Source organism: Salmo trutta, chromosome 13 (assembly GCF_901001165.1).
Source record: "Salmo trutta chromosome 13, fSalTru1.1, whole genome shotgun sequence".
Taxonomy (NCBI): Eukaryota; Metazoa; Chordata; class Actinopteri; order Salmoniformes; family Salmonidae; genus Salmo; species Salmo trutta.
Window position 1 is genome coordinate 23,540,671 of NC_042969.1, and position 14,440 is coordinate 23,555,110.

At 40.1% G+C, this 14,440-nt stretch overlaps 1 protein-coding gene across 1 annotated transcript in view; it reads right to left on the reverse strand.

Moving 5' to 3' along the window:
* aff2 (AF4/FMR2 family, member 2) overlaps window positions 1–14,440 on the reverse strand; it is a 328,554-nt gene that overhangs the window by 10,321 nt on the left and 303,793 nt on the right. The window contains exons 16-20 of the mRNA XM_029770596.1: window positions 8,971–9,034; window positions 7,596–7,732; window positions 6,710–6,781; window positions 5,434–5,527; window positions 4,850–4,899 (exon numbers count right to left, since the gene is read on the reverse strand). Coding sequence (XP_029626456.1) covers window positions 4,850–4,899; window positions 5,434–5,527; window positions 6,710–6,781; window positions 7,596–7,732; window positions 8,971–9,034 — 417 coding nt within the window. The remainder of the gene's footprint in view (window positions 1–4,849; window positions 4,900–5,433; window positions 5,528–6,709; window positions 6,782–7,595; window positions 7,733–8,970; window positions 9,035–14,440) is intronic.

Here is a 14,440-nt window from a genome sequence, read left to right on the forward strand (position 1 = left end):
ACAGCTTTTTAGAAATGTTCGCACATTTATATATTTTTTAAACAGAAATACCTTATTTACATAAGTATTCAGACCCTTTGCTATGAGACTCGAAATTGAGCTCAGGTGCATCCTGTTTCCATTGATCATCCTTCAGATGTTTCTACAACTTGATTGGAGTCCACCTGTGGTAAATTCAATTGATTGGACATGATTTGGAAAGGCACACACCTGTCTATATGAGGTCCCACAGCTGACAGTTCATGTCAGAGGAAAAACCAAGCCATGAGGTGAAAGGAATTTTCCGTAGAGCTCTGAGACAGGATCGTGTCGAGGCACAGATCTGGGGAAGGGTACCAAAAAATTCTGCAGCTTTGAAGGTCTCAAAGAACACAGTGGCCTCCATCATTCTTAAATGGAATAAGTTTGGAACCACCAAGACTCTTCCTAGAGCTGGCCGCCTGGCCAAACTGAGCAATCGGGGAGAAAGACCAAGAACCCGATGGTCACTCTGACAGAAATCCAGAGTTCCTTTGTGGAGTTGGGAGTAACTTCCAAAAAGACAGCCATCTCTGCAGCACTTCACCTATCAGGCCTTTATGTTATGTGGCCAGACGAGTCTCATAGCAAAGGGTCTGAAAACTTATGTAAATAAGGTAATTCTGTTTTAATTTTTTATAAATTTGCTAAAACCTCTAAAAACCTGTTTTCGCTTTGTCATTGTGGGGAATTGTTGAGGATTTAACATGTTTTTTAATCCATTTTAGAATAAGGCTGTAATGTAGCAAAATGCTATAAAAGTCAAGGGGTATGAATACGTTCTGAAGACACTGTACATACAGAGAGTAAAGTGAATTATATATACAGATACAGGGAGTAAAGTAAATTATATATACAGTTGAAGTCAGAAGTTTACATACACTTAGGTTGGAGTCATTAAAACTCGTTTTTCAACCACTCCACAAATTTCTTGTTAACAAACTATAGTTTTGGGAAGTCGGTTAGGACATAGACTTTGCGCATTAAACAAGTAATTTTTCCAACAATTGTTTACAGACGGATTATTTCACTTATAATTCACTGTATCACAATTCCAGTGGGTCGGAAGTTTACATACACTAAGTTGACTGTGCCTTTAAACAGCTTGGAAAATTCCAGAAAATTATGTCATGGCTTTAGAAGCTTCTGATAGGCTAATTGACAACATTTGAGTCAATTGGAGGTGTACCTGTGGATGTATTTCAAGGCCTACTTTCAAACCCAGTGCCTCTTTGCTTGACATCATGGGAAAATCAAAAGAAATCAGCCAAGACCACAGAAAAAAAATTGTAGACCTCCACAAGTCTGGTTCATCCTTGGGAGTAATTTCCAAACGCCTGAAGGTACCACGTTCATCTGTACAAACAATAGTACGCAAGTATAAACACCATGGGATCACACAGCCATCCTACCGCTCAGGAAGGAGACACGTTCTGTCTCCTAGAGATGAACATACTTTGGTGCGAAAAGTGCAAATCAATCCCAGAACAACAGCAAAAGACCTTGTGAAGATGCTGGTGAAAACAGGTACAAAAGTATCTATATTCACAGTAAAACAAGTCCTATATCGACATAAACTGAAAGGCCGCTCAGCAAGGAAGAAGCCACTGCTCCAAAACCACCATAAAAAAAGCCAGAGTACGGTTTGCAACTGCACATAGGGACAAAGATCGTACTTTTTGGAGAAATGACCTCTGGTCTGATGAAACAAAAATAGAACTGTTTGGCCATAATAACCGTCGTTATGTTTGGAGGAAAAAGGGGGAGGCTTGCAAGCCGAAGAACACCATCCCAACCGTGATGCACGGGAGTGGCAGCATCATGTTGTGGGGGTGCCTTGCTGCAGAATGGACTGGTGCACTTCACAAAATAGATGGCATGAGGAGGAGGAAAATTATGTGGAAATATTGAAGCCACATCTCAAGAAATCAGTCAGGAAGTTAAAGCTTGGTCGCAAATGGCTCTTCCAAATGGACAATGACCCCAAACATACTTCCAAAGTTGTGTCAAAATGGCTTAAGAACAACGGAGTCAAGGTATTGGAGTGGCCATCACAAAGCCCTGACCTCAATCCTAGTGAAAATATGTGGGCAGAACTGGAAAGCGTGTGTGAGCAAGGAGGCCTACAAACCTGACTCAGTTACACCAGCTCTGTCAGGAGGAATGGGCCAAAATTCACCCAACTTATTGTGGGAAGCTTGTGGAAGGCTACCTGAATCGTTTGACCCAAGTTAAACAATTTAAAGGCAATGCTACCAAATACTAATTGAGTGTATGTAAACTTCTGACCCACTGGTAATGTGATGAAAGAAATAGAAGCTGAAATAAATAATTCCCTCTACTATTATTCTGACATTTCACATTCGTAAAATAAAGTGATGATCCTAACTGACCTAAAACAGGGAATTTTTTCTTGGATTAATTGTCAGGAATTGTGAAAAACTGAGTTTAAATGTATTTTGCTAAGGTGTTTGTAAACTTCCGACTTCAACTGTATAGGGAGTTAAGTGAATTATTTATACAGGGAGTAAAGTGAAGCATGGAGGAGGAGGTGTGATGATGTGGGGGTGCATTTTCAAACAGTCATGAAGGAGTTCCCACATATTCTGAGCACTTTTTAGCTGCTTTTCCTTCACTCCGCGGTTCAACTCATCCTAAACCACCTCAATTGGGTTTAGGTCGGGTGATTGTGGAGGCCAGGTCATCTGATGCAGCACTCCATCCTTCTGGTCAAATTGCCCTCACACAGCATGGAGGTGTGTTTTTTGTGTCATTGTCCTTTAGAAAAACAAAGTCCCACTAAGTGCAAACCAGATGGGATGGTGTATCGCTGCCGAATACTGTGGTATTCATGCTGGTTAAGTGTACCTTGAATTTTAAATAAATCACAGACTGTCAACAGCAAAGCACCCCCACACCATCACACCTCCTCCTCCATGTTTTACGGTGGGAAATACACATGCAGAGATCATCCGTTCACCCACACCGCATCTCACAAAGACATGGCGGTTAGAACCAAAAATCTCCAATTTGGACTCCAGACCAAAGGACAGATTTCCTACGGTCTAATGTCCATTACTCGTGTTTCTTGGCCCAAGCAGGACTGTTCTTCTTATTGGTGTCCTTTTGTATTGGTGTCCTTTACCACTCTCCTTCAGGCTTAACCACTGTCCCCCAGGCTTAGCCACTGTCATTCAGGCTTTGCCACTGTCCGTCAGGCTTAACCACTGTCCGTCAAGCTTAACCACAGTCCGTCAAGCTTAACCACTGTCCTTTAGGCTTAACCACTGTCCCCCAGGCTTAGCCACTGTCATTCAGGCTTTGCCACTGTCCGTCAAGCTTAACCACTGTCCGTCAAGCTTAACCACTGTCCGTCAGGCTGTACCACTGTCCGTCAGGCTTAACCATTCTCCGCCAGGCGTAACCACTGTCCGTCAGGCTTAACCACTCTCTGTCAAGCTTAACTACTGTCCGTCAGGCTTAACCACTCTCCGCCAGGCTTAACCAATCTCCATCATGTTTAACCACTGTCCCTCAGGCTTAACTACTGTCTGTCAGGCTTAACTTCTGTCCGTCAGGCTTAATCACTAATACTGATTTGATTTTGTATTATCGGCAAACTAGGGCTTATCTCGGCTTGACAATCATGGCTTGATTTTCTGTCAGCCGGCTTGGGACATCAATCAGAGGACATATTCATCAGTCTTTTAGTGCCAAACCCAAACAATCAAGCTCCAGGTCCTGTAATTCAGCACTAAATTGAAAGGCGCTCCCCCCGTGAAGTTAAATTATGATGCTCTGTCAACAGCTTGCCTCTCTCGGCTCCCTTTCTAATAGTTTGAGGCTTTTGCCGAAATAAACAAACCCTTGAAGGTGAAAAAAAACAATAAGGAAAAAAGATTCATGATTGTCAAGGACAGAACAAACAAACTGTGGGAAAGGCCAGAGCAGAGTGTAATCTAATGTTGATTACAGTCCGCAGGTAGCGGAGCTGAGACGGGATTAAAAAGGCCAGTTGGTGGCTAATGTGACCATGGTGAACTGGAGGAGGCTGCAGGAGCCCTAGGAGCCAGTAGGATCTGAGGCTAATTGCTTCTGACAGCGCCTCTCACAGCAGAATAGCAGAAGCTGGTCAGTGCTGTGGCTGAGGGCTAGATCCCAGCCCTGGAAAAGACAGGCTCAAGGGAGCTCACAGTCACACACAGAGGATAGTTCATCGCCAACTGCCAGACACACTGACGAACCCCACAGTAGCCCCATGGTATCCCCACAGTAGCTCCTCGGTAGCTCCACTGTAGCTTCACGGTAGCTCCCCAGTAGCCTCACGGTAGCTCCCCAGTAGCCTCACGGTAGCCTCACGGTAGCCCCACGGTAGCTCCATGGTAGCTTAACGGTAGCCCCACGGTAGAACCACGGTAGCTTCATTGTAGCCCCACGGTAGCTTCACTGTAGCCCCACGGTAGCCCCACGGTAGCTTCACTGTAACCCCATGGTAGCTCCACGGTAGCTTCACGGTAGCCCCACTGTAGGCTGCGAGCCCAAACCCAAACACACAGGGTGGATCAGTTAGGTTCAGTTGCCATGGAATATGCAGAAGAACAGTGAAGCGGTGAGCTCATCCCACCAGTGTGATGTGCTGAAAGCTGGAAGTCACATTGACAGAGGCTCTGTCTGTCATGACCTTTGTCTGAACAAAGTAGTCAGCATCTGAGAGGGTTAGCTTGTTGCTTGGCCAGGAGTGGGCACATACATTGTTCTGCTCAGGGAGATATCTGGTATAAAGAATGCATTCTAATGCAACATTAGATGACTGAGGTGAAATGTTACTCACTTTCCATTGGCTCCCCATGGCGAAGGTACTTGGGAACTTTTAGCCGAGTTCTGGAATGGAAGAGGTTTGTGAGAACAGGACATTTGGCAGCACCACTATACAAACACTTTGCACAGCTTAGAAAAGCTATCACAGCAATACAAACAGCGTCTCTAGAATAATATGCAACTTAATTAATTAAAACAGGCTTACGCACTAATGTATGTAGATAATTGATACACATAGTTTGCACACTAACCGCGAAAAAGTATGTTTTTTAATGACCACCATGCAAAGCTAATGACTACACGCAACTCAACACAAATATAAATTTAATTTAAAAATGTTAATTAGCTGTACGTGTTCTACAGCTATCACTATTTTTATTAATAGAAGTTAGAATTGGAGTTAGAATTTGGAGTTAGAATTAGAGTTAGAATTTGGAGTTAGAATTAGAGTTAGAATTAGTCAGAATTTGGAGTTAGAATTAGTTAGAATTTGGAGTTAGAATTAAAGTTAGAATTTGGAGTAAGAACTAGAGTAAGAATTTGGAGTAAGAATTAGAGTAAGAATTAGAGTTAGAAGTTAGAATTAGAGTTAGTTACCTTGAAATACTCCATCAGGGAACGGGAATACTTTACTGCATGGTCCTTCTTTAGTTTGAACATTCTCAAGTACAGGAGGGATAAACAGCGATTGCTATGGAGATAAGAGCATAATAGCATTCCATTAAATACGGGACCTACAGTAATACAGTATATCTGGTATTGGCAACATAACAGTCTGTGTATCAATTACAGACATTAAGCATTCAACACAAATCATCAAATAAATAACTAAGGAAAATGTGTTTTCTAACACATTAACTTGACATATCCATGATGCATGAATATTTCATATTGTTGTTATCAAATCTACCTCTCTAAATGCTTAGAAAATAAAAGCTAGAAAGCAGAGGCAATAGTCAGACACCAGATGCTTTGGACATATGCACCACCCCATGACATGACACCAACACTCTGGCATTAATAAGCCATTACCACACTATACTTCCTAGTTTCTCCCAATCTAAACCACATCAGCATGTTCTTACACACACACACACACACACACACACACACACACACACACACAACACACACACACACACACACACACACACACACACACACACACACACACACACACACAACACACACACACACACTTTTGTCAAATATTTGAATATAATCCCTAACGATGTCTGAACGGTTTACTAACACAGGAATTATGACCTGGGAGTCTCACTCCTACTCTCATCACTGTCTACACTGCTATGACTGAGAGCCTAACCATAACATTCTAGCCATAACATTCTAATTCTAACCATTCCATTCTAAACATTCCATTCTAACCATAACATTCTAATTCTAACCATGACATTCTAACCATGACATTCTACTCAGATTATACAATCAATATGACAGGCAGCATATAGTCTCCCTTCATCTCCCCTGTAGCAGTGTGGTTAGTATACTGTATATGTTCATAGGCTGTTGCTAGCCGCCAGGAAATCTTTCATTATCCCTAATAGCTTAATGAAATACAAGAATAATGATCCACTTTAAGCTGATTAAGTGCTTTAGCAGTGTTTTAAAGCTCCCTTCAAGATATATCCGATTGTCGGGGAGGGATGGCTGAGTGGAGATTTAAATAGTGTTTGAGCGAAGCGGCGGATTTAGCATCTAACGGGTTTGGAAGCCAGCTGGATTTTCTTAAATCAACCCAAACGCCCACACAGGCTAGAGATCCTTGTCTGTCATCACACCCATCAGAGGAATGATGGGTTTCCTTCAACCACACATAGGTTCACATCAGAAACTATATCAAGGGAAAACTCACCACAATACAGCTAATTTCTTCTCGGCTACTGTTGCTGAGTGACTTGTAAAGTTCTTTAACCTCATGGCATATCTTCAAAAGCAGAAAAGACAAAAACATAAATCAATTAATGAATTAATTTCAGTTCAAATAACAAAAAGAGAGGATGACTCAATGTCCATAAAGCCAGGGGAGCATCCATAAAGCCAGGGAAGCATCCATAAAACCAGGGAAGCATCCATGAAGCCAGGGGAGCATCCATAAAGCCAGGGGAGCATCCATAATACTAGGGGAGCATCCATAAAGCCAGGGGAGCATCCATAAAGCCAGGGGAACATCCATAAAACCAGGGGAGCATCCATAAAGCCAGGGGAGCATCCATAAAGCGTTCATAAATGGGGTGGCAGGTAGCCTAGTGGTTAGCACGTTGGGCCAGTAACCGAAAGGTTGCTAGATCAAATCCCCGAGCTGCCAAGGTAAAAAATCTGTCGTTCTGCCCCTCAACAAGGCAGTTAACCCACTGTTCCTAGGCCGTCATTGTAAATAAGAATTTGTTCTTAACTGACTTGCCTAGTTAAATAAAGGTTAAATAAAAAAAATAATAAAGCCAGGGGAGCATTCATAGAACTGCCGGCCTTGTGTCTAATCGTTTTTGAAGAAAATATTTCAATCAACGGTGCATGAATCCCTGGGTCATATAAGGAGTTACAAGGTCCATCTATTTTCATTTTCACTGCCATTAATAAAATGAGGTCCGCTAATTGCCTTGACTTGACTGGCTTGACTGCCTTGACTGGAGCAGCGCTGGATATAATGATGCTAATTTTCACTGAGGGCAGGTGGGGATTGCTGGCCTGAGTGTCGGTGGGAGGCAGGGAGGGAGGGACACATTGGTAGGGACACAAACCTGATGAGTTCAACTGTCTCAGAGTACATAGTGTATGGAGACTTGGCCTCCAGCGGGTCCCGTTCCATGGCGTTGCCACATTCTATGAACGACAGCGCCCCATCAGCGTAGTTAACAGCTTTGCCATACTTCTCCATCTGTGAAGAAACGACGGAGACATCGAATCTGATCCACATTAGTCACAACACTACAAGGCCACAAAATATTCTCCTCACATGAATTCTTTTCCAAAGCCTCAGAGTTGTTGTGAAAACAGGTATTAAGCTGATTTAATCAGAAGCCTCAGAGTTCTTGTGAAAACAGATATTAAGCTGATTTAATCATAAGGAAAAATAACAATGCTACATTAATGTTCTGGAAACAGAACATTCTTTTGATCTTCTTCAATTTTCTCGAATATGTTACTAAAAATACAAACTCACAAAGACCCAAAACACAAAACCAAAGAGCCTATGACAAATAAGAAGCATAATGACTCATGAGCACACAAGTGTAAAATAAAATATATTTACACACCACTCTCCACTGAAAGCACCTCTCAAGCAGGTTCTATCCATTTCAAGTAAGCCCCTTTTTACCACATACTGACCGGGCTGGTGAAAGATTCATTACAGCTCAACGATTACAGTCATGTAACAAGGGCAATCAATTCCCTTCATTTTGTATTCATGGATGACTTTACCTCGCAGATCAGATTTATGGCCAAGTGGATGTAACTTCCGATAAAGGACAATGTCTGGGAAGATAATTGCTGGAATCCAATTATTAGGGCACTCTGAGTGTGTTGGTAAATCACGTCCGCCGCCTGGGCTCAAGGCCCTCTTTGAGGACATTGAAGAGGTGTGAAAGAGACAGATACCACAGCCTCACTTCAAAAAGACTACAGATCTCCACAAGGGCTCTCCTCTGTACAGCATTCTTCAGCTAGGAGCAGTGTCTGTCTGTCTGTCTGTCTGTCTGTCTGTCTGTCTGTCTGTCTGTCTGTCTGTCTGTCTGTCTGTCTGTCTGTCTGTCTGTCTGTCTGTCTGTCTGTCTGTCTGTCTGTCTATCTGTCTGTCTGTCTGTTATTAAGACCAGTGTCTGTCTGTCTGTTATTTAGTGGTATGCAGCAGGAATACTTATTCTCTAATTGGCTGAGTCAGACATGCTGCTTGCTAATTGGCATGTGTTTGTAAATGGTATTATCACATTGGTCTCTGTAGCTATTTATATTTGTGATGTCATGTAACTGACTAAAACAGGGTATGTTTATTGCCTGGCTCAGACAATGTCAAATGTAAGGAGTTTAGTATGTGTAATATATTCTCTACCAAAGTAAATGCTGTATTAACTGTTTTTAATACATTTTGAGGTGGCTAATAAAACAGCAGCTTACCAGTGCATCTGCTTTGTGCTTCAGTTTCTTGGCTTCCTGCATGTAGTAGTCTGCAGTGTGAACTCTGTGGAGAACATATACATTGAGAATATGTCAGTCATGTCAGTTATGTTGGAAATATAAATCTGTTTGCTGTTGTGTGACTGCCTGGATTGCTTAAGGGTAATGTTGTCCTCCAAATGCTGAATATGTTTCATTTTGAATTATCAATATAGAGGAACTCGACTTTGTAATCACATCCCACACATACGTCAACTTCCCTGGGTTCTGTTCTGTTCCATTTTAATCATGTTTGAGACTTAAATTAGTACATACATCATGTCATTCAATCTGTCAGTACATCATGTCATTCAATCTGTCAGTACCTCATGTCATTCAATCTGTCAGTACATCATGTCAATCTGTCAGTACATCATGTCATTCAATCTGTCAGTACATCATGTCATTCAATCTGTCAGTACATCATGTCAATCTGTCAGTGCATTATGTCATTCAATCTGTCAGTACATCATGTCATTCAGTCTGTCAGTACATCATGTCATTCAATCTGTCAGTACATCATGTCAATCTGTCAGTACATCACGTCATTCAATCTGTCAGTACATCATGTCATTCAATATGTCAGTACATCATGTCAATCTGTCAGTACATCATGTCATTCAATCTGTCAGTACATCATGTCATTCAGTCGGTCAGTACATCATGTCATTCAGTCTGTCAGTACATCATGTCATTCAATCTGTCAGTGCATCATGTCATTCAATCTGTCAGTACATCATGTCATTCAGTCTGTCAGTACATCATGTCATTAAATCTGTCAGTGCATTATGTCATTCAATCTGTCAGTGCATTATGTCATTCAATCTGTCAGTACATCATGTCATTCAATCTGTCAGTACATCATGTCATTCAATCTGTCAGTACATCATGTCATTCAATCTGTCAGTACATTATGTCATTCAAATCTGTCAGTACATCATGTCAATCTGTCAGTACATCATGTCATTCAATCTGTCAGTACATCATGTCATTCAATCTGTCAGTGCATTATGTCATTCAATCTGTCAGTACACCATGTCATTCAATCTGTCAGTACATCATGTCATTCAATCTGTCAGTGCATTATGTCATTCAATCTGTCAGTACATCATGTCAATCTGTCAGTACATCATGTCAATCTGTCAGTACATCATGTCAATCTGTCAGTACATCATGTCATTCAATCTGTCAGTACATCATGTCAATCTGTCAGTACATCATGTCATTCAATCTGTCAGTACATCATGTCATTCAATCTGTCAGTGCATTATGTCATTCAATCTGTCAATACATCATGTCAATCTGTCAGTGCATTATGTCATTCAATCTGTCAGTGCATTATGTCATTCAATCTGTCAGTACATCATGTCATTCAGTCTGTCAGTACATCATGTCATTCAATCTGTCAGTACATCATGTCAATCTGTCAGTACATCACGTCATTCAATCTGTCAGTACATCATGTCATTCAATATGTCAGTACATCATGTCAATCTGTCAGTACATCATGTCATTCAATCTGTCAGTACATCATGTCATTCAGTCGGTCAGTACATCATGTCATTCAGTCTGTCAGTACATCATGTCATTCAATCTGTCAGTGCATCATGTCATTCAATCTGTCAGTACATCATGTCATTCAGTCTGTCAGTACATCATGTCATTAAATCTGTCAGTGCATTATGTCATTCAATCTGTCAGTGCATTATGTCATTCAATCTGTCAGTACATCATGTCATTCAATCTGTCAGTACATCATGTCATTCAATCTGTCAGTACATCATGTCATTCAATCTGTCAGTACATTATGTCATTCAAATCTGTCAGTACATAATGTCAATCTGTCAGTACATCATGTCATTCAATCTGTCAGTACATCATGTCATTCAATCTGTCAGTACATTATGTCATTCAAATCTGTCAGTACATAATGTCAATCTGTCAGTACATCATGTCATTCAATCTGTCAGTACATCATGTCATTCAATCTGTCAGTGCATTATGTCATTCAATCTGTCAGTACACCATGTCATTCAATCTGTCAGTACATCATGTCATTCAATCTGTCAGTGCATTATGTCATTCAATCTGTCAGTACATCATGTCAATCTGTCAGTACATCATGTCAATCTGTCAGTACATCATGTCAATCTGTCAGTACATCATGTCATTCAATCTGTCAGTACATCATGTCAATCTGTCAGTACATCATGTCATTCAATCTGTCAGTACATCATGTCATTCAATCTGTCAGTGCATTATGTCATTCAATCTGTCAATACATCATGTCAATCTGTCAGTGCATTATGTCATTCAATCTGTCAGTACATCATGTCATTCAATCTGTCAGTACATCATGTCATTCAAATCTGTCAGTACATCATGTCATTCAATCTGTCAGTACATCATGTCATTCAATCTGTCAGTGCATTATGTCATTCAATCTGTCAGTACATCATGTCAATCTGTCAGTACATCATGTCAATCTGTCAGTACATCATGTCAATCTGTCAGTACATCATGTCATTCAATCTGTCAGTACATCATGTCAATCTGTCAGTACATCATGTCATTCAATCTGTCAGTACATCATGTCATTCAATCTGTCAGTACATCATGTCAATCTATCAGTACATCATGTCATTCAATCTGTCAGTACATCATGTCATTCAATCTGTCAGTACATCATGTCATTCAAATCTGTCAGTACATCATGTCATTCAATCTGTCAGTACATCATGTCATTCAAATCTGTCAGTACATCATGTCATTCAATCTGTCAGTACATCATATCATTCAATCTGTCAGTACATCATGTCATTCAATCTGTCAGTACATCATGTCAATCTGTCAGTGCATTATGTCATTAAATCTGTCAGTACATCATGTCAATCTGTCAGTACATCATGTCATTCAATCTGTCAGTACATCATGTCAATCTGTCAGTACATCATGTCATTCAATCTGTCAGTACATCATGTCATTCAATCTGTCAGTACATCATGTCATTCAATCTGTCAGTACATCATGTCAATCTGTCAGTGCATTATTTCATTCAATCTGTCAGTACATCATGTCATTCAATCTGTCAGTACATCATGTCATTCAATCTGTCAGTACATCATGTCATTCAATCTGTCAGTACATCATGTCATTCAATCTGTCAGTACATCATGTCAATCTATCAGTACATCATGTCATTCAATCTGTCAGTACATCATGTCATTCAATCTGTCAGTACATCATGTCATTCAAGTCTGTCAGTACATTATGTCATTCAATCTGTCAGTACATCATGTCAATCAATCTGTCAGTACATCATGTCATTCAATCTGTCAGTGCATTATGTCATTCAAGTCTGTCAGTACATCATGTCATTCAATCTGTCAGTACATCATGTCATTCAATCTGTCAGTACATCATGTCATTCAATCTGTCAGTGCATTATGTCATTCAATCTGTCAGTGCATTATGTCATTCAATCTGTCAGTGCATTATGTCATTCAATCTGTCAGTACATCATGTCATTCAATCTGTCAGTACATCATGTCAATCTGTCAGTGCATTATGTCATTCAATCTGTCAGTACATCATGTCAATCTGTCAGTACATCATGTCATTCAATCTGTCAGTACATCATGTCAATCTGTCAGTACATCATGTCATTCAATCTGTCAGTACATCATGTCATTCAATCTGTCAGTACATCATGTCATTCAATCTGTCAGTACATCATGTCAATCTGTCAGTACATCATGTCATTCAATCTGTCAGTACATCATGTCATTCAAATCTGTCAGTACATCCTGTCATTCAATCTGTCAGTACATCATGTCATTCAATCTGTCAGTGCATTATGTCATTCAATCTGTCAGTAAATCATGTCAATCTGTCAGTGCATTATGTCATTCAATCTGTCAGTGCATTATGTCATTCAATCTGTCAGTACATCATGTCATTCAATCTGTCAGTACATCATGTCATTCAATCTGTCAGTACATCATGTCATTCAATCTGTCAGTACATCATGTCATTCAATCTGTCAGTACATTATGTCATTCAATCTGTCAGTACATCATGTCAATCTGTCAGTGCATTATTTCATTCAATCTGTCAGTACATCATGTCATTCAATCTGTCAGTACATCATGTCATTCAATCTGTCAGTACATCATGCCATTCAATCTGTCAGTACATTATGTCATTCAATCTGTCAGTACATCATGTCAATCTGTCAGTACATCATGTCATTCAATCTGTCAGTACATCATGTCATTCAATCTGTCAGTACATCATGTCATTCAATCTGTCAGTACATCATGTCATTCAATCTGTCAGTGCATTATGTCAATCTGTCAGTGCATTATGTCATTCAATCTGTCAGTGCATTATGTCAATCTGTCAGTGCATTATGTCATTCAATCTGTCAGTACACCATGTCAATCTGTCAGTGCATTATGTCATTCAATCTGTCAGTACATCATGTCAATCTGTCAGTGCATTATGTCATTCAATCTGTCAGTGCATTATGTCAATCTGTCAGTGCATTATGTCATTCAATCTGTCAGTACATCATGTCAATCTGTCAGTGCATTATGTCATTCAATCTGTCAGTACATCATGTCAATCTGTCAGTACATCATGTCATTCAATCTGTCAGTACATCATGTCATTCAATCTGTCAGTACATCATGTCAATCTGTCAGTACATCATGTCATTCAATCTGTCAGTACATCATGTCATTCAATCTGTCAGTACATCATGTCATTCAATCTGTCAGTACATCATGTCATTCAATCTGTCAGTACATCATGTCATTCAATCTGTCAGTGCATTATGTCAATCTGTCAGTGCATTATGTCATTCAATCTGTCAGTGCATTATGTCAATCTGTCAGTGCATTATGTCATTCAATCTGTCAGTACACCATGTCAATCTGTCAGTTCATTATGTCATTCAATCTGTCAGTACATCATGTCAATCTGTCAGTTCATTATGTCATTCAATCTGTCAGTGCATTATGTCAATCTGTCAGTGCATTATGTCATTCAATTTGTCAGTACATCATGTCAATCTGTCAGTGCATTATGTCATTCAATCTGTCAGTACATTATGTCATTCAAATCTGTCAGTACATCATGTCAATCTGTCAGTACATCATGTCATTCAATCTGTCAGTACATCATGTCATTCAATCTGTCAGTACATCATGTCATTCAATCTGTCAGTACTAATGTTATTCAAATCTGTCAGTACATCATGTCAATCTGTCAGTACATCATGTCATTCATTCTGTCAGTACACCATGTCAATCTGTCAGTGCATTATGTCATTCAATCTGTCAGTGCATTATGTCAATCTGTCAGTGCATTATGTCATTCAATCTGTCAGTGCATTATGTCAATCTGTCAGTGCATTATGTCATTCAAT